Source organism: Eucalyptus grandis, chromosome 3, assembly GCF_016545825.1.
Source record: "Eucalyptus grandis isolate ANBG69807.140 chromosome 3, ASM1654582v1, whole genome shotgun sequence".
Lineage (NCBI taxonomy): Eukaryota > Viridiplantae > Streptophyta > Magnoliopsida > Myrtales > Myrtaceae > Eucalyptus > Eucalyptus grandis.
The window spans coordinates 13004621-13023246 of NC_052614.1; the positions used below are offsets into that span (position 1 = coordinate 13004621).

At 40.5% G+C, this 18626-nt stretch overlaps 2 protein-coding genes across 3 annotated transcripts; both read right to left on the bottom strand.

The window, feature by feature from the left end:
* Positions 1-11563: 11563 nt before the first annotated feature.
* On the bottom strand, positions 11564-14956 carry LOC120291456. 2 transcript variants are annotated; one of them, XM_039308827.1, is made up of 5 exons: positions 14889-14956; positions 13586-13638; positions 13226-13436; positions 12237-12407; positions 11564-11725 (listed from the first exon to the last, which is right to left on the bottom strand). In XM_039308827.1, the coding sequence occupies exons 3-5, from the start codon at positions 13394-13396 to the stop codon at positions 11666-11668; spliced, it is 402 nt and encodes a 133-aa protein (XP_039164761.1). In that variant the 5' UTR covers positions 13397-13436; positions 13586-13638; positions 14889-14956; the 3' UTR covers positions 11564-11665. The 2 variants fall into 2 exon arrangements, with proteins under 2 accessions (XP_039164761.1, XP_039164760.1); XM_039308826.1 differs by lacking the exons at positions 13586-13638; positions 14889-14956 and having other exon boundaries at positions 13226-13568.
* Positions 14957-16647: 1691 nt separating this feature from the next.
* LOC120291653 lies at positions 16648-18404 on the bottom strand. Its single transcript, XM_039309319.1, has 4 exons — positions 18311-18404; positions 17584-17759; positions 17324-17506; positions 16648-16791 (listed from the first exon to the last, which is right to left on the bottom strand). The coding sequence occupies exons 1-4, from the start codon at positions 18402-18404 to the stop codon at positions 16648-16650; spliced, it is 597 nt and encodes a 198-aa protein (XP_039165253.1).
* Between the last annotated feature and the right edge of the window lie 222 nt (positions 18405-18626).

Consider the following 18626-nt stretch of genomic DNA (forward strand, 5'->3'; position numbering starts at 1 on the left):
ATCTTCGCGTATTTCTCCAGTGCCATCACATCGATCGATTAAGCATTCGCAATCAACATCTGCTTAATTCAGCTAACTAGAAATGCATAGACATAAATGTCGAAAGAATGAAGCCGTATGACCTGAATTCGGGTGGATTTCGTGGCCATAGGTCGAGATTTCTCGCATGCGGAGGATGGCATTTGAGGAAGATCATGTCGTTCAGTCCAGCTTCTTAACGCTCGTGGTGAGTCCACAGCTTTGCCTGCGTGGCCTTCTCATGGTGGGGCAGGATTCCGGGTCATCTCATCCGCTGACACTCCATGGTTCTCATGGTGGGCAAAAATTTGAAATCAAATGGAAGCTCGTCAATATCACATTCGTAAAGATTTATGGAATGGCCCTTACGTAAGGATTTTCCCATGGTATTTATGAAATAAAATATGCGCTATCCTTCTCGTCCAGCTCATCGATAAGGTTTCATAACGCCAGCGATAAATGCGACTGCATTTTAACACGTGCAAAGTCGGTTGGGAAGGAGATGTAATGTTTTCGGTGGCGCTACTACTTGGGCGAACAATGCCCCTTCTTTGTATTTGTTACGTTTACGCTCGTCGACATATCTTTATTTTGCCCAAAAGCGGAGTGCTACCTTTTGATATCTATCGATCAAAGCTGAAAAAGTGACTAACCCTTTCTTTTATTTAAGACGCAATACAATAAATAAAAAAAAAAAAAGATTTCTTCTATTTCTTCAATCGGTAACTATATTAACCTACATTTAATAAAAATAGATTAAAAATTTTAAAAGATGAAATTTAAAAACAAGCAAACCTTCCACACTGTGGCCACCGCTCCATCATTGGTGGGGTGGCAGAAGTAGATGGCCCTTAAGGTTGCCGGCACTTGCGGAAACGAGGGAGAGGCGGTGACCCTATCGAATGCAGGCAGGGTCGCTATGGCCATTGCCACCACCCCCAGTGATAGAGTGGTGACTATAGCGGAGGACTGTGTTCGGGGTATTTACTGTCCCACTAGTAAAATAAGTCCTTTAGTTTGAGAGAGATTATGCAGGAAAAAGAGCAGGTATTGCAACATCCAGCCAGAGCCCAGAAAGACTATGTATTTAAGCTTATGATCAAGTCGAAACCGCACCAAGAAAGACCCCATTCACGACGGGGCGAGAGTCCAAGGTTTCGGGCTCGGTGGATCGGAAGCAAGGTCCATCAGCTTCCCGAGTCGATGCGAGGCAAGTCCTGCAACCCCTGACTCGCGATGGTGATCAGCCACCACCATGTCATCACGGAGGTACCTCGGGGGCGAGCGTCCGGCCGCTGCGCCTCACCAGCTCACGCTCGGCACCGGCAGCGTGCGGTTCGTCACGCCCTTCCGCATCTTTGCCTCTTTCTCTGTTCCCTCTGCCGTCGATCTCTTCCGCCTCGGTTCTTCCTCAACTATATAATGCCGATCGCCCACCAAACGAAAGGATAGTCAAATTTTTAAAGTATTCTACCGCGACTAGTCACAATTCGATGGGAAGAAATGTCGCAAAGTGCTGTTGTATAGAAGAAATGTCAGGCGTCTTCTCTTAGCTCTTCACTTAAGCATTTCGGCCAAGCACAACAATGTTGATTTTGCGCGCCAACCTAGGAAACGAGGCATTGAATGTGGACTACAGATATGGAATTTGATTACAGACGTTGTTTATTTATTTTTATGGGATGAATTGGCGCAAGTACTGTTTTATAGAAGAAATGTCAGCAGCGTGTCCTCTTAGCTGTTGACTTTAGCGTTTCGGCCAAGCACAACAAGGTTGACTTTGAGCGCCTGCTGGGAAACAAAGTGTACACTTTTTTTTAGGACATATACATTGAAAGTTCTAAAACTTATCATAAATTTAAAAAAATTTAGAAACTTATAAAAAGTGCAATCAAATCTTAAAATTTGTCAAATTTGTACAATCAAATCTTTGGTTGACTCGGTCAATTTAGATTATCGAAAAATGCTGACGTGGTTTTTCTTAGTACTTTCTCTCTCATAAGTAACAATGAGGTAGATTAAATTCTAATTTATTTAACCGAAATATTAATAAAATAAAATAAGTATTTCAAAAGACAATATATATATATATATATGCTCTAGGCAGGGCGAGAGGCCCTTACGGCCATCGGCCTCATCGTCGACAAGGGCCGGCAAGGGCTCAACAAGGACCACCGGGGTCAGGGGCCTTGGCCGGGGCCGTGACCCTCACCATCCGTAGGTGAGGGTCGTCAACTCTTGCAACTATGGTGGCCCTTGGCGAGGTCGTCGGACCATTCCAAGGGCTAGCAATCCTTGCCAAGGGTTGGCAACCTTCATCGAGGGCCACCATAGGCTGGGCTTTAGATTTGGGTGAAAGGTTGCGACCCTCATCAACCTGGCCAAGGCTCCAGCAACCCCGTTCGACCCTTGTCAAGCCCCACCAGCCCTTTTCGACAACTAGGTGGCTAGCGGCAAGGGCCTCCGTCTTGCCTTTACTCTTTTGTGTTTTTTAATATTTCCTATTTTATTAATTTAATCTTATGATTAAAAAATTAGAATTATATTCAAAACAACATCATTTTAGCCTAGTGTTACATGTCTTAGCCATGTCATTGCCACGTAGGAGGAAATATTAAAAAAATACGTTAGCATTTTTTGTTATTCTAATGGACGAAATTAACGGAAATACTCAATTGCACTAATTTGACGAGTTTTAAAACTTAATTATATTTTTATAAGTTTTAGAACTCAATTACACTTTCATAACAAGTTTAAGCACTTTTAAGTTCGAAGCTTTGATTAAAACAAAGTTTGATTTCCTCTACAGCATTATTCTCTTTGAGCAATCAAAAGCTACTAAGCTTCCAGTAAAGACTCATGCCGTAGCAACATGCAGTAGCACTTAGGATAGGAACTGACCGAATGCGCTTTGGGTTAGGTTACACAGCGGGTAGTAAGTTACACGAAACGCAAAGTTATGGTGGATGGCCAAGATTAGAAACAATTAGTCTCTGATTGAATGCACTCTAAAAGGATGCATTTTTGAAACTCTTTTGGCATGTAAGTGGATTTTACATCTACATAAATCTGAAATAAATTATATAAGAGGACTAACAATGGACAAGATTTTAGACTTCTTATAATATTCCATTTGAACTTGACATGGGCCATTTGCTTTTAAGATGATAAACACTATATACATCGACTTTACATTGATATAATAGTTATATTTTCTAACTCTAATGACACTAGTCTGATTAAGACTGGATACAGAAACAGTTTGAAATATCACCTGAGTTCAGCTGTCTTCTCTATACAAATGAATCTAGATGCCAGAAAGTTCTGGTTTTACTTATTCCAAAAAGGCAGTCCTATAGTAACATGGGCGTGAACAAAATGAAGTCCTAGTCATGCTGATGTGGGTTAACCGGTTAACCACTCAAATTGCCGGTAAAAATCTCCTAAATTCAAAAGGAGATAACACATCAGAGAGCGAAACGATGGATTGAAATAAAAGTTCGGGCCTTAATCAAAATAGCTGCAAGGACTAATTTTCATTGAAGAAATTGCATGGGTCGACAGAGCAACATCATTTATCAGACAACATCTTCTACAAATTGATCCAGTGAACGGCTTGAAGCTTTTGCATCTCTTCTTGAACATTATGGAAAACGATTGAACGAAATCATTTCCACTGAAGGACTGAGTTGGGGATTAGCATATACAAAAAAAGCGACTGCTAGCTTTAAGATGGTCAGAAGTTCATCCCCGATGCCAGTGATGCTTTTTCCAGCAATTCTTAGATCACTAAAACACATGCAACTTCCCCGTTTATTGGGATTTCTCCATAGAACTTGTTGAGACTCATGTCCATAAAGTCCAAGTGCGCTAGACGAAAGGTCCCATATGAGTTTCCAGTGAATTGATCTAAATGCTGGTGTGATCAGCTGAATGTAAAGCCAAGAAATGGAACCCATTTTCAAGCAAATTTGTCAAGACCCAAAAAGTCGCCAAAAGAAGGGATGCTAAATTGGAACACCCACCACTGCGAGTAGGGGTGATCGGATCCAGAATGGGTAGGTTCCAATTTGGACCATGTACCAACCTTATTATAACATATTCCCCTTTTTTGGACCTTGTACCAACCCTATTTGCACTAGACCCTATTCCTGAACCATCATGTTTTTCTAGTCCGGTTCCAGGATTAATTTTGTTTCCACTCGAACCTATTTTGCACCCGTCTAATATCCTATACGGCTTCGAATTTTACATTAATACATGAGAAAATAACGTAGTCATCCTAATTTGTATTGAAACATTAAACACTTATAATCAATAAGTGTATGAACTTTTTGACTAGACGAAAAATTAAGGATCCACAAGGCTAATGATGATAAAGTCGCAAGAGTTATAATCTCCAATTGATGGCAACTTCCTCATTTTGGCAATAAGAATAATAAACAAATAAAATAATAAAACATACGAATTATTAAGTGCGAACTCAATTGATCTGATTTTGAGATCTTTTTTACCCCTATAGAACTGGACTATTATAAAATAGGTACCTAAGAAAATCAATGAGAATGCCACGTACCTTCAATAATTGTGTTCATTTTGCGTTTTGGACTTTTGGGGTTGGGCTTACAAAACTAATTCCCAAACCGGTCTGGTTAATCCAGTTCCCGAGTGGATATACACTCGGAACCACTTCCCGGACCGATTCAAACTAGTTCCAAATTTAGGGAATCGGTTCCCAACTCTATTTTTCAGGTGGGTTGGTCCAATTCCTAGATATATCCGGTCCGGTTGTACACCCATAGCTGCGAGAATATAAAAACCATACTAAATTCAGAAGCATAGCGCACCGCCTTTGGAGATAGTCAGTGGATTATGACCAACAAAAGGCAAACGAAAGTGCAGGATCACACCAGCACAGTTAAGTCTCATTGTCCATGTGCAGCACGCATGATTAAACCAACACACCCCATAGAAAATAGTCAAAAGTGTAGCCAGAGACCTATGAACAAATGCATCACAAGAAAGGCTTTAAATAGACTTTCACGGATGCACATTATAGCACAAGAATAAGATTAGAGGATCACAATATCCACCAAACTCAGAATAGACAGACTGGCTCCCTTCAAAGAAAGAAAACTTCACACCCGACTAAACCTAGGATTAATGTCTAAACCACCGCATGCAATGAAGTCTCTGTCCACCCAATCAAGAACACCTCAGGAGAAAGTAAAATTGTTCGTCGAACAAAAATGACTCCCACGACCTTGAGCTCTCATCTTTCCTAAAAAGGCAACATGAAAAAGCAGAGACATAAGTGGTGAGAAAATATTGGGTGGGTCTTACTCTCCACGGTAGGCATATGGATAAGATCACTCAGCGATCGACACATGGCTCCACGTAGGCGACGGCGTCAGACGTTCAAAAGTGCTCCTGGGGCCCACCACTCTGATGCCCCTTCCATCTTCTGCGCTTCTATCTCTCTCCTCTTTCTTCTCACTCTCTCCGAAATAAATGGATGGTGGCTCGACTCGGCTCGGCTAGCGGAAGAAAGGACGGATCAGAAGGGTAATAAATGCGCTGCGCTCCCACTTAAATTTTCTCTCTCCTCACTTGAATTTTTTGGGTTTTGTCTCTCTCTTCGTCGAAGAGCAGACAGAGAACGAGCTGCACTTCCTTCTCAGCGCATCCCACCCCCTCCGCCTCCGCCTCGCCGGTCATCTACCTTTGGCACGTCGCCTCCTCCAAGAGCCCCGCCAGTCGCAGCTGGTTCCCGACCGCCTTCGCCTCCCACTATACTCGCGTTGGTCTCTCTGCAATTTCTGGGCCTCCGTCCGATTTCCTCCCTCCGACGAACTCGTCATCAACTCCGACTCCGAGCCACCGCCGCCATTGCCGCCGGAATCCGCGCTGTTCTGGTGGTCGAAGAAGTCTCGAGCCTCGCGAGACCGTCGATCTTTCCTCGGCTATTATGCTCACGGCGCTGGGGCGTCGAGGTATGTTCTTAGTCACGTTCGCGATGGTTCTGCTTTCCGGGATGTACGGAATGAATAGGTTCGTGTTCTGTCGCGCAGATGTCGCGGCGGCAGGATCGAGGCCGGGGCACATATTGCCCTCGGTTGTTAATTCCATCTCCGAGGTTTCGGCGGATGATTGGGATGCGTGTGCTCTTGATGCTACCGCCCGTGAAGCATAATCCGTTTCTCTCGCACGGGTTCCTTTCGAGTTTGGAGGAGTCTAATTCTCGCTCGTGAAGGTGAGATTTCGCATTCTAGGGGTTGAGATTTTCGTTCATCAACGTAATTTTTGCGTTCTTATGAGAGGAGGATTGGATGATTGGTATTTGCTTCATTGATATTGGAGTCCTTGGCATAATTATCCCTTGGTTCCTTCGTGCATAAGCTTTCACTGATAAGGTTTCTGTCTCTAGAGAGATGTCTCTCCTTCTGATGCTCTGACAGACGGGGAAAAAAGAAGTTCCTTTTATTTCTAGTATATGCCGCGAAGTTTCTCTTTGAATGAAGAGGGACTATTGAGTTTTGTAGAATTTGATGTCTACCTAGTGAAGTAGTTTCTTTAATGGATTAGCACCCTCTCGGTACCTTTAGGTTTTGGCTTCTCTTCCTATTGTTCCTGAACGGAGTTCTTTCAGTTTTACTATGCTGCTAAGCTGAATAGCTTCTCTTGGATACTCCGTTGAGCGGTAAGGTCAGTTCTGGAATTCCGGTCGTTGTTGCTCTGTGTGGTAAGAGAGTCTGTAGTTCCCTGCGTTTTTTTTTTCTTGGGAATCGGTTTGCTGTCATAGATGCCTGTGTCTGGTTTTTAGTAAATGCCTGCATTGTCTTAGTCGCTTGAGGAAGCGCGAGCCGAGGATAAATTGAATCGGTTTCTGGTCAAAGAGATGGAGAGCTCATTTACATATTATTCACTTGAAATGACCATGTATGGAAATTTCCGACTCCAAGATGCAGTAATTTCAAAATTTTCTTCTGGTTTTCCGATTAATGTCAGCATGAAATTCAGTTTTTGATCGTTGGTTTTCGTTTAGTGTGCTTAACCGATTGCATTGGACACGGACGGATTGATTGACTTGATTATGTTCGACGCTTAATTTGCAGATTAAGCCCCCTTCTACTTCTCCCATGGATCGCTTTACTCAAGTACTTTCAGTTGGAATTAGAGGTTCAGCTCTTGGGCCACGGTTTGTTGCAGAGGCATTGGCCAAGTGTAAGAAGTGCTACAAGACCAGGAAGATCTTTGTTTTTGTATGTGTTTGCCTCTCTCAGTACTTGGGCTAACATTTTAGTCTCGACAGTCATGGATATTGAGTACACTAAGGATTGCGGTTGTGTTCGAAGAATCTATACCGGGTAAATGTGTTGATGCTATGGCAACCGGGCAGGTTGAGTTGCGATAAACCTTTTGTGATGTTAAATTACCGATTGATCTTTGTTTTCTTGTGATAGGAAGCAAGATGCATGGCTTTTCTATTTATTTGGTTTAATTATGTTGTGCTGCGATGCTTCCCGACCCTTTGCTATTGATTAAATAAGGTTTTGTCTTTTCTTCTTGTCACTCGATAAGCTTAGTGACACACAATGCCAGCCCGGAGTCACAAGTTGAAGTTCATCATAGAGGCCCGGCAATGTGTTTTATTACTTAATTCAACTTAAATATGATTTATGTGATTTTCAGTTTGGAATGTAAATACAGTGTTATATATGTTAAAATCTGATGGAGTGTTTTTGATTTATTATCCCGACTCGCTTCGTGAAACTAAATTGGGCTCCTTTGATGTTTGCAGATAGTTGAGTGTAGGCGAGTGCTCAAGTGGACATACGCATATGGTTATTATCTACCAGAATATGATCATGCTAAGAAACAATTTTTTGAGTATTTGCAAGGTTTGTATTGGAGAGTAGGATTGTGGATAGACAATGGCCATGCATATTTTTGGCCATGCATATAGACTTCCCAGTAAAATATCTCTATGGTTGTCACCTTATAGGATATTGCTCACTTTAGGCATGATATGAAGTTGCTTATTTCAAGTGCCAAACTAGATGCAGAGAACTTCAGTGATTTTTTTCACTCCACCCTGATATTTAGATATGCAGTAAGGCGGTATCCAATTGAAATTCTTCACACCAGTGCACCTGAAGCAGATTACTTGGATGCAGCTATTCAAAGTGTAAATAAGACGAGTGTACTTTTGTTTTATTATAAGACAAGTGTACTTTTGTTTTATTATAAGACAAATGCACTTTGGCCAATCAGTTCTCAACAGCCTTGGTGCTAACGTTCTCAAGAAGTTCTTTGAAGATAGAACTTCGGTGGATGTCCCAAGAAGTTTGTGGTTATGCCGAAGCAGTTCTCAACAGCCTTGGTGCTAACGTTCCAAAAGTCAGTTTTCTTTACTTGGTGCCGTTGTTCTTATGTTTGGCCGAGACGGTGGCATTGCTTTTCATTTCAGTAGCTTCTTATGTCCCTGAGCAGGCCGTGGTACTTTGCCAAGTAGAGAAAGCCAAAGAGGACATGCTCAATCAATTATACAGGTTAGCTTGAAGATCACATTGATTGTTTCTGTTTTTGGTGAATCGATTTTTTTTTTTCTTTTGAATTTTTCATGGTATGCTTGTGTTCCTTACTACATGGTGCAAATGCAAGGTATTCGAAGCATTCCTTTTCGGAGTGGTGGTTTGTTAAGACCACTGCAAGTAGCATCTATTGCATCTGACCATATGTTGTTGGAAATGGTTCCCTATAATGAAAACATATATTAGAATATTGCATTGACCACATGTCTATTGTGTTCTGTTTTGTAGCTACAGTTTCCAATTCTACAGCACTATATGCTTCATATGTAACCTTTTTTACACTATTATATATCATTAATGAAGGTTTATTCTTGAATGATTAGTCATCCTTTCTTGTTTACATTGGATTGTAGTGCTCAAAGCACAGCAAGAATTGAAGAACTGCTTCTAGAGGATTAGAATGTAAAACGTAAGAGGGAAAATGCCGAAAACAGGCCTCCCTCCCGTTGAAACTCACAAGACAACTCAGCATTCACGATAATCGAGCATCTGCTGCCTCTAGCTGGTCTGATAGCAAGAGTCCCGCAGTAATAGCTAGTGCGGTTTTAGTTAAATGTGCTTTAAAATCTGAACAGCTTATGGAGTAGGACTTGCGTGCCATGGCGGTATAATTTTATAAGTTGTGTCGAAGGGTTATGAAAACTAATTTCTTAAAGGACTTTCTGTTTCCAAATTGATTTCTCTCGCTAGTATGCCTTTGGTCATTGCTTATGCTGTAAAGTTTAATGGAGCTTACCCTTTGGGAGAAGTTCTTTTTTTTTTCTTCCTGGTTTATAGTGATAAAATGGTGTGCCCAAAGTGCTTCAATTTAATGTCCAACTAGCGGTCTCAAGTGGTTTAAATGCTGAAAGTTTCTCAAATCTTATGTTTCGAAATGCGGAATTGTGATGTTAGAAATCACCGACTGGTAAAAGCCTCTCCAATCAAAGATGAAACTTCAAATTGGGAATGGAAAAGGATATTGGTCTTTATTGTGATTTAAATGGCGAAAATTTCTTGAATCTAATAATTTCTCTGTATGTGGAAGAATGGTGTTGTGATTTTAGAAAAGGTAAGCTTTTGCAATTTGCATCAAAATTCAAATTGGGAACGAGAAAACGCTAGCTGCGGACTAAAGTGCAGTTTAAATTAGGTTTCTTGAATCTGAATTTTCATGTATTTATCTTGGAAAAGCGAATTTGTGATTTTGGAAACCATTGGTTGGTAGAATCCTTCCCATGATCCTTTAGTACTTTGTGACATGAACCTCTTCCTCTTCCTCTTTGAGCTGTTTTCATAGAAGGCCTCTTGATTGATTCTCGATTTACTATCAGAGACTTGACTGCAGTGCTTCCTATATTCCACTTATTTCCTGGTAATTGAGAAAAGAAGGAAGAAAAATCTACCTCAGCTGCTGATGTTATCCATATCTATATCGCGCAGAAAGCCCAAGAAGTAATGGACCCTCATTTGGTGATGACTGGAGGAGCGCATTCAATGCGGCCTAATGGACACACGTTTCATCTCGGTTTGGGACAAGCCACGCTTGGCGAACAAAGGACCCTGCTCAAAATGGTGATGTCGGCTCGGCATCAAATCCCGGTGGCCGGTGTACACCGAATCTATTACCGCCGCACTCCGTCCCCCAGTTCGACTTACGGATACTAGATGTTTGAAGATCATGATGGATAATGACTCTCAAGGCATTCTTGTTGGATGGGTGTCTTTGCTCCTGGTGGTTTGAGTACTTAAACTGTATATGCTTCATAGAGGTGAGAATGAGTATTAGGTGGTCATATATAAAAATTACGCGATTAATATCGGAGCCTGCCCATCCGACTATCTCGTCATCCGGAGCTTCATTAGTTCCTTTCATCGGAAGGATTGGTTTGTTAATTTTTTTCTTTTCAGTAGGGGGCAGGGTGGGGATAGGTTACAATTTTTGCTCGCAAAGAGTGACATGCTTTGGATGGAGGATTGTATACCATGTTTTGCTGGTGAAGTGCATTGTCCGCTTCGGAGTACAAACCTATTATTCTGAAATATAAGCTTCTGAGTTTCGATTAAAGTGATGCTCATGCTTTTTTTAACTTTTATCGTCTTCACTAACTGAATCAAAGGTGTTCCATGGAGTTTGAGCTTTTTAATCTGAATCAAATTGTAAGCCCAATTTGCGTCATTTTTGAGTATCTTATTTAAAATTTTGAAAAGGTTGTAATATTATGGATGCAAAATTTCATAATATCATGATAGCAAAATTATGTATCACCGAATGATTTCTCTTTTTTTTTTTTTCTCAAAGAAACTATGTAGTTGATCTATCCATTCTATTGTATCGCGCCAATCTTTTTAGGGCTATGGTACAATGTAATACTACAACTCATTTGTTCAGAAGCTTGAAATATATATTTTTTGTATCATTTATAAAAATATATAAATAAATAAAAATATTTTTATTATTCACAAAATATTTAAATATAAATTATAATGAATAATTATAGAAATTATCTACTAATTAATAAAAGGGTTAAAAAATTACTATTAAGAAAGTATTTTATGATCATTTATCTTTAGCAAAATAAATGCAAGTATACAATCCATTTATTTTTATCTTATTTGGAAACTTTACATTAACAATTGTGATCCTTTGTTGGCATCAATTTTTTCCGTTGGAGGCACCCATGTATGGGGCAAACCTTACTTTTAACAAGTCAAAGTAGAGAACAATCCAAGTGAAGAAATGGCCGATCGTCAGCCTTCTGCAAGTGGAGAAATTTGGAGGCCTAGCTAACGATTTGATGATATATGTTTTCACTGATGATGTCATGCACTGATGATGTTATGCCTCTTTAAGATCATCAGGAGCTTCGAGATCAAGTAGGGAGGGTCTCCATATCGACATCACACCAAGGCGGCCAGATCGCAAAACCCACAAGCATTGTTTCTATAGCGACTCTTTTACTTGAATGAAATGGTCGACTAACGGATCTGTACATTAGAAATGGATAGATCTTTCCTTCATCAAGATGTACATACCACAACCATACAGGCATGGACTTCCTACCTGCATGTGTCTACTGTATGCCTTCTTTAAAGGGTCCAGGATCGCGGATCAGATTCATCACAAGTTTGACCTGCAGATAAGGCAAATGTTCTGATTATGCTGACAGGAGATTTCAAATCATATGTGGTTTAATGTTCCTTTTCTTTTAACTAAGAGTCAGAGGTGATATCAAATACAGTGGCGCAATGGAGTTATCCGCTATACAGGAAGAAGAAACTCCTTTTAGAAAAGCAAACCTAAGTCCTAAAACATCGTCCAACTTCACTGCTGGGACCTTCCTTATATCTACTTTGCTAAAATGCATTAGGGAATGAAGTGCGGTGGAACAGATAACGAAAATAATAAGGCAAGGGTTTGGCATCAACAGTGATCATCTACAACACAGATAGTTCAGTTGGATACAATGTCTACTGCTACCTCCTTTGTGACTGCATCACTGGGCCAACCACACAATAAACATAGGAAGCGAAAAATGTTCTTGCGTTCGCAGCATATGAGAAGGATCGAATGTTCACCACAACATGATGATAGTGCTATTAATAAATGAGTTGTTCTCGCCTGATGACATTTTAGTAACATACCTGAGTTGCCTCGCGCACTACAAATTCTTCTATGGCCTTGCTGAATTCTTCATCCAGAAGGTAGTGGTAGCTATAAGTGGGTACAGGCATATAACCTCGCTGAATTTTGTGCTCACCCTGAGCCCCTGCCTCCACTGTTTTCAAATTAAGCTCTATAGCAGCTTCTATTGCCTGTTATGTAGATAAAAGTAAATAGTTATATTGTTCCAAACATGACAAGCGCATGCTTCCATATCAGAAGAACTATTATCCTCACATAGCAAATCTGCTTTTCGCTAATATTAGTTGATCTACCACTTCCTCTTTCCTCTTTGTTTTTGCAACTCCACTGCAAATTCCTTGATGGGAAATTTTTCATTAGCATATGAGGACTATTAATGTAGAGAAAAGCTTTGTCAACTTATGGAATGACATTTCTAGATATGTCCATGTCTTTACAGCAGCTAAAGTCCCCATTTAGAGCGGAAGATAATCATGATAGTAGGCCTGAACAATGACATTTATCTTAGCTGCTGTACCTGTCACATAGACCCATGGATAATCATCACCTAACGCTACCCTTTTATTACAACAAAATAGGTCCCCAATTCTTCAAAGAACAAAATTATACGCAAGCAGATTCCAAAACCAAATGAATGATATTTACTTCATGATTTGATGTATATTCACACATTCTGGTATTCTTACTTGGGAAGAATTTACATAATCTTAGAGAATCGGTTGCCACTTTAAATTGACAATCTCTTCCTCTATTTAGCTCGCACTTACATTTGATATCTTGTTCACGCTTTTACTATACTGAAGTCTCAAGGTACAACACATGGGTTAGCAAATCCATACCATGCAATTAAGTCCATTAGTTCACCCTTGTCACCATAAGGTTAAACGAATCTCACTTTTTTAAATAGGCAATAAGCATCCAAGAAAGAACTTCCATATCAAGTATATATCGAATTCACTGGAGTTTTGCATGTTAAATAGAGACAAACCTGGTAATAACAAGCTTCAAAATGTAAGTTGGGATAATAAGCTTTTGGGTGACAGCCCCAAAGGCACCCATATAGAGTATCTCCGCCTATAAGATTAAGGGCTCCCGCAACAAGTTCATCCCCTTCTTCAGCTACAACCAGTAACACTTGGTCTCCCATTTTTGATCCCATGTTATGAAAAAACTCTCTTATCAAATAAGGGCTGCCCCACCTAAATAAACATAAGCAGCAAGACATGATCTACTTAAACCTCTCATATCAAATAAAGATGCCTTTGAATATACACAAGAGGCAGGCAAAACAATCAACAATATTATATTTTCTGCAAAGGAAAGACACAACCAGTCACTGGACCCATACTTGTTATCGGTGGTGTTCCTGTAGAACGTATAGAAAGAATCCCAGTGCTTAGCCTGCACACACAATCAAAACCAAGAAGCTCAAGTCCTTCATGTTTCACAAAGTGAAGGTATTAATTTAGGAGTAAGTTGTAAGAGAACAGGAGTCATGTGGATGATCACATCTAAGGACTATTCATCTAAAAGCTCAAACCAGTGGACAGAAAGTTGCTACTAGCATCTAAATTCAAATTAATAGTATTACTGGGAAGTTGCGACATGATATACTTATTTATACTTCTCTGTACAGTTAACCAACGAGTCTCTATTCACATTGATATCAAATTGAACCGACTGGATTACATATATTATTAAACCTCACATATTTTGGGTAGGATTGGCTTAAAATCTTCCTCGAGACACTTTTTCCATGATATTTGTATTCATTGCCTTTATTTCATTCCCTCGAAGCCGTTTCATTGTCAAGTTTTGGGCAGAAATCTGCAGAAAGGGTTCGATCCAATGAGTAAAAGCTTGTGTGCCCAAAAAGATGCAATGTCAAATCTGGCACTATGAGACTATAAGATGCAACAGATAAAAATGCAAACTGATTTTTGATAAGATACCATAGTGCACCAGCAATGAATTCTGATAACTTAATGGGGAATTTAATATTCTGTCTGTGCTATTAGCAAAATTGATTTTAACAGGAAAAAAAGGAAATTAGTACTACATGAAAGTTTATGTGTGTGCTTTTTCCCCATTAGTATAGGTACAAATACAGTTGATACACTGCCACTGATATATTTGCATTAAACATTTGTAGAACGTAACAGTGATAGGCATTTGTAAAATTGGTTCATATAATACTTCCCCATAACTCATGTCATCATAAAGAACGACCAATTCATTTCTCAACTGTTCATATTTTACTGCTTTGAAGCATCTTCAGCAATTAGTCGATTTTCCAGTTGTCCAAGAAGCTCAACTACCGCATAACACTTTACTTCAAAGAGAGTGAATTTCAGCAAATGCATAAGGTCAGTCAGCATTATATCCGAAATTGGGAATGCAATCCCCATGAAGAATCAGTCTCGAGTGTTAGTAAAAAGTTCTACGAGCATTTAGTGAAGATTGCAGTAACATATATCGTTCCATAATAACTACTTTCTTCATTTCCCCTGTGACAAGCATATGTATCAACACAATTTACTAAAAATTTTATCAAATTTTCAAGCATATATTTAAGGAATAAAGAACTAGGTGGGAGTATCTTCCCAAAATAAAGGAAATTCCCAAATAAAATAACATTTGGAAAAACTAACCTTCTTGCGCTCCTAACGTATATTTTTCCTTTTGTTCTGCTTCATGTCCATCAAAAGTCATCAAAACTGTGGCAGTGTGAAACTTGAAGCATGTACCTTTTGCATGCAAGATAAACACAAGAAACGTAAAAAGATCAAAAGTTGGCAATCCAAGTAAATTTAAGACACCACTCATTCAGAGAAGTAATGCTGCAATCATATGCTAACTGGCAGGACTATTGCAAAGGAAACTGATGCATGCACAATATCAAATGGAGAAAATTGACAGCAGCATTACGTCCAAGTATATTTTTAAACAAAAGCTGCATTTGACCTAGATAACATTGTGAAGCATATACCCCTTGACATGCTATCTAGATCAAAAAGAGACAACTCCATTCAACTCCTAAATACTTTCAACCCTCATTGACAATCAATAAAAGGGGTCAAAGGTGTATGATAGCTATGATGTAATTGAGTGAGTCTCATGAAATTTCAAACTTGGTCAAATAATACTTTGACTGAGAACCTAGAAATATCACAGACGCCTATTTTCATTAACATTGAGTCTAAAGTTTCAGCACTTGTCTGCTTAATGCTTTACTTGATGTGTCTTTGTTTCCCTACTCCTATTATGAAAGAATATATAATCAAATACTTATCTTGACCATTAAGAAATAAGCAAATTGCTAGAGGTTTGTCACCATGTTATATGATTTTTACTTCAGATGGCTTTGGCTGGAGCCCACAAGGAGCTCAATCATGAAAGTCTACGACTCATTGCATTAAACAGGGTAGAAAGTACTCCCAAGGTTTTGTTAAATTGTAAAATCACCCTTCAGAACCTTTTCTGAATCTACTAATACACTTCAGATGGAGATGAGTCTCATGGGTTGTTTTACTGCTGAAGGGGAAAGTGAATAGGGAAAATCAAAAGTTATTGTCAATGTATCCAAAGCAAATAGAACATCGGGCCTAACTATAATTTCAGCACTCATTTTGCCACTCACCATGTATAGTTTCGATTGGTCCAATGGTACTGCATTCCTATCCTCTCGTAGAAAACCCTTTTCTTTGTGGTTTGCCATTCATTCTCGAAGAAAATGTGATGTGGACTGACGAAACTGGGACTCGTTGTCAAGGATATAAAGCAAATTCAAAACTACTGCAAATTGAAACATCAGATTCACAGTTCAGGAATTTTCATCTTTAAGTAAGCCACAGCTAGCCACAACTTCCCCACTTGTTTGGCGAATAACCAAGTTATTTCTCGTTTTCCATGAGACCATAAATATAGAGATCAGCCCTGAAAACATTTTAACTCTACCGCAACTCCAGCCAAGGGAAAAGGTCCAAACAATTGATGGAGTGTAAAAAAAGCTCAATGATGAAAGAAAAGTGTGATAAAATTCTGGCCATTTCATGGATGTAACATCATATTCACTATGGACAGTCACACATCTGTTATCACGTACCTTAGCTTTCAAAATTTTCTTAAGGTGTCTACTACAATGTCAAAAACTTGATCCTTATATAAGGAATCACGAAGTAGAATCCGAGGACCAGTTTACGGGGGTAAAAGGCACACAACACTGGTACTTTGGATAGTATCTTGAACCATAACTATAGTAAGCGTCCGCCCAAGAATGGTCAAAGAAAAATTCACCATACGAGCGACTACACGTCAACATGAAAAATGAGTGAAACCATCTCCATAAAGCTCCTCGAAGATTGTAAAAATTGCTCAATATAGAGCTATTTACGAGGAGCATAGAATAAACTATCTATTTGAAGTTTCAGAGAAAATAAATCTAATCCTGAGAACAAAGAAGAGGATAAACCTTTTCAGATAAAGTGGAACAACACCTATAACAGTCCCAGATTCATCCTTAGCACCAATGTGCCGCGGCATCCATCCTGTTTCCTAAAAGCAATTAAATAGATCAACGGAGTATCCAAGAGAAGCTATTCAGCTTAGCAAAGATAGTAAACCGAAAGAACTCCATTCAGGAACAATAGGAAGAGAAGCCAAAACCTAAAGGTACCGAGAGGGTGCTAATCCATTAAAAAAACTACTTCACTAGGTAGACATCAAATTCTACAAAACTCAATAGTCCCTCTTCATTCAAAGAGAAACTTCGCGGCATATACCAGAAATAAAAGGAACTTCTTTTTTCCCCGTCTGTTAGAGCATCAGAAGGAGAGACATCTCTCTAGAGACAGAAACCTATCGGGCCGACAAGCTGTCGGACGTAAAAGCATCAGGGACACCCCACAAGTAGCAGTGTGCAACCAACTTATCAGTGAAAGCTTATGCACGAAGGAACCGAGGGATAATTATGCCAAGGACTCCAATATCAATGAAACAAATACCAATCATCCAATCCTCCTCTCATAAGAACGCAAAAATTACGTTGATGAACGACAATCTCAACCCCTAGAATGCGAAATCTCACCTTCACAGCAGAATTAGACTCCTCCAAACTCGAAAGGAACCCGTGCGAGAGAAACGGATTATGCTTCACAGGGCCAGTAGCATCAAGAGCACACGCATCCCAATCATCCGCCGAAACCTCGGAGATGGAATTAACAACCGAGGGTGATATGTGCTTCGGCCTCGACTCCGCCGCCGCGACATCCTGCGCGACAGAACACGAACCTATTCATTCCGTACATCCCGGAAACAGAACCATCGCGAACGTGACTATGAACATACCTCGGCGCCCGGCGCCGTCAGAGCATAATAGCCGAGGGAAAGATCGACGGTCTCGCGAGGCTCCAGAGACTTCTTCGACCACCAGAACAGCGCGCGGATTCCGGCGGCGGCGGCGGCGGTGGCTCGGAGTCGGAGTTGATGACGAGTTCGTCGGAGGGAGGAAATCGGACGGAGGCCTAGAAATTGCCGAGAGACCAACACGAGTATAGTGGGAGGCGAAGGCGGTCAGGAACCAGCTGCGACTGGCGGGGCTCTTGGAGGAGGCGATGTGCCAGAGGTAGATGACCGGCGAGGCGGAGGTGGAGGGGGTGGGATGCGCTGAGAAGGAAGTGCAGCTCGTTCTCTGTCTACTCTTCGACGAAGAGAGAGACAAAACCCAAAAAATTCAAGTGAGGAGAGAGAAAATTTAAGCGGGAGTGCAGCGCATTTATTACCCTTCCGATCCGTCCTTTCTTCGCTAGCCGAGCCGAGCCGAGCCACCAGCCATTTATTTCAGAGAGAGTGAGAAGAAAGAGGAGAGAGACAGAAGCGCAGAAGATGGAGGGGCGTCGAGTGGTGGGCCCCGCGCTTGAACGTCCGACGCCGTGCCTACGTGGAGCCACGTGTCGATCGTTGAGTGATCTTATCCATATGCCTACGTGGAGGGTAAGACCCACCCAATATTTTCTTGTGATCAAATGGTTAATAGAGTGAGATAGAAGCAACAAATCCACTCACGTCACTTTACCACTCGATCTATGGACTACGTGGAGATGCACTGGGGGAATCGGCAGGACGTTCACCGGGCACATCTCTGTGGAGCTGAGAATCTCTTTCACCATTTCGTAAATCCGGACTTTCAAGTGTAGAAGGTGTAAAATATGGGTTTTGACCCAGTCAAAAAAATAAAATAAAATAAAAAGGAGAAAGAAGGAGAGAGGAATCGAGAGTTTTCAGGAGAGGGAAAAGAGAAGAGAGAGAGAGAGAGAGAGAAGAAGAAAAAAGAAAAAAAAGGAAAAAGAAAAGAAAAAGGAGGAGATAAAAGGGAAAGAGAGAAGGAAAGA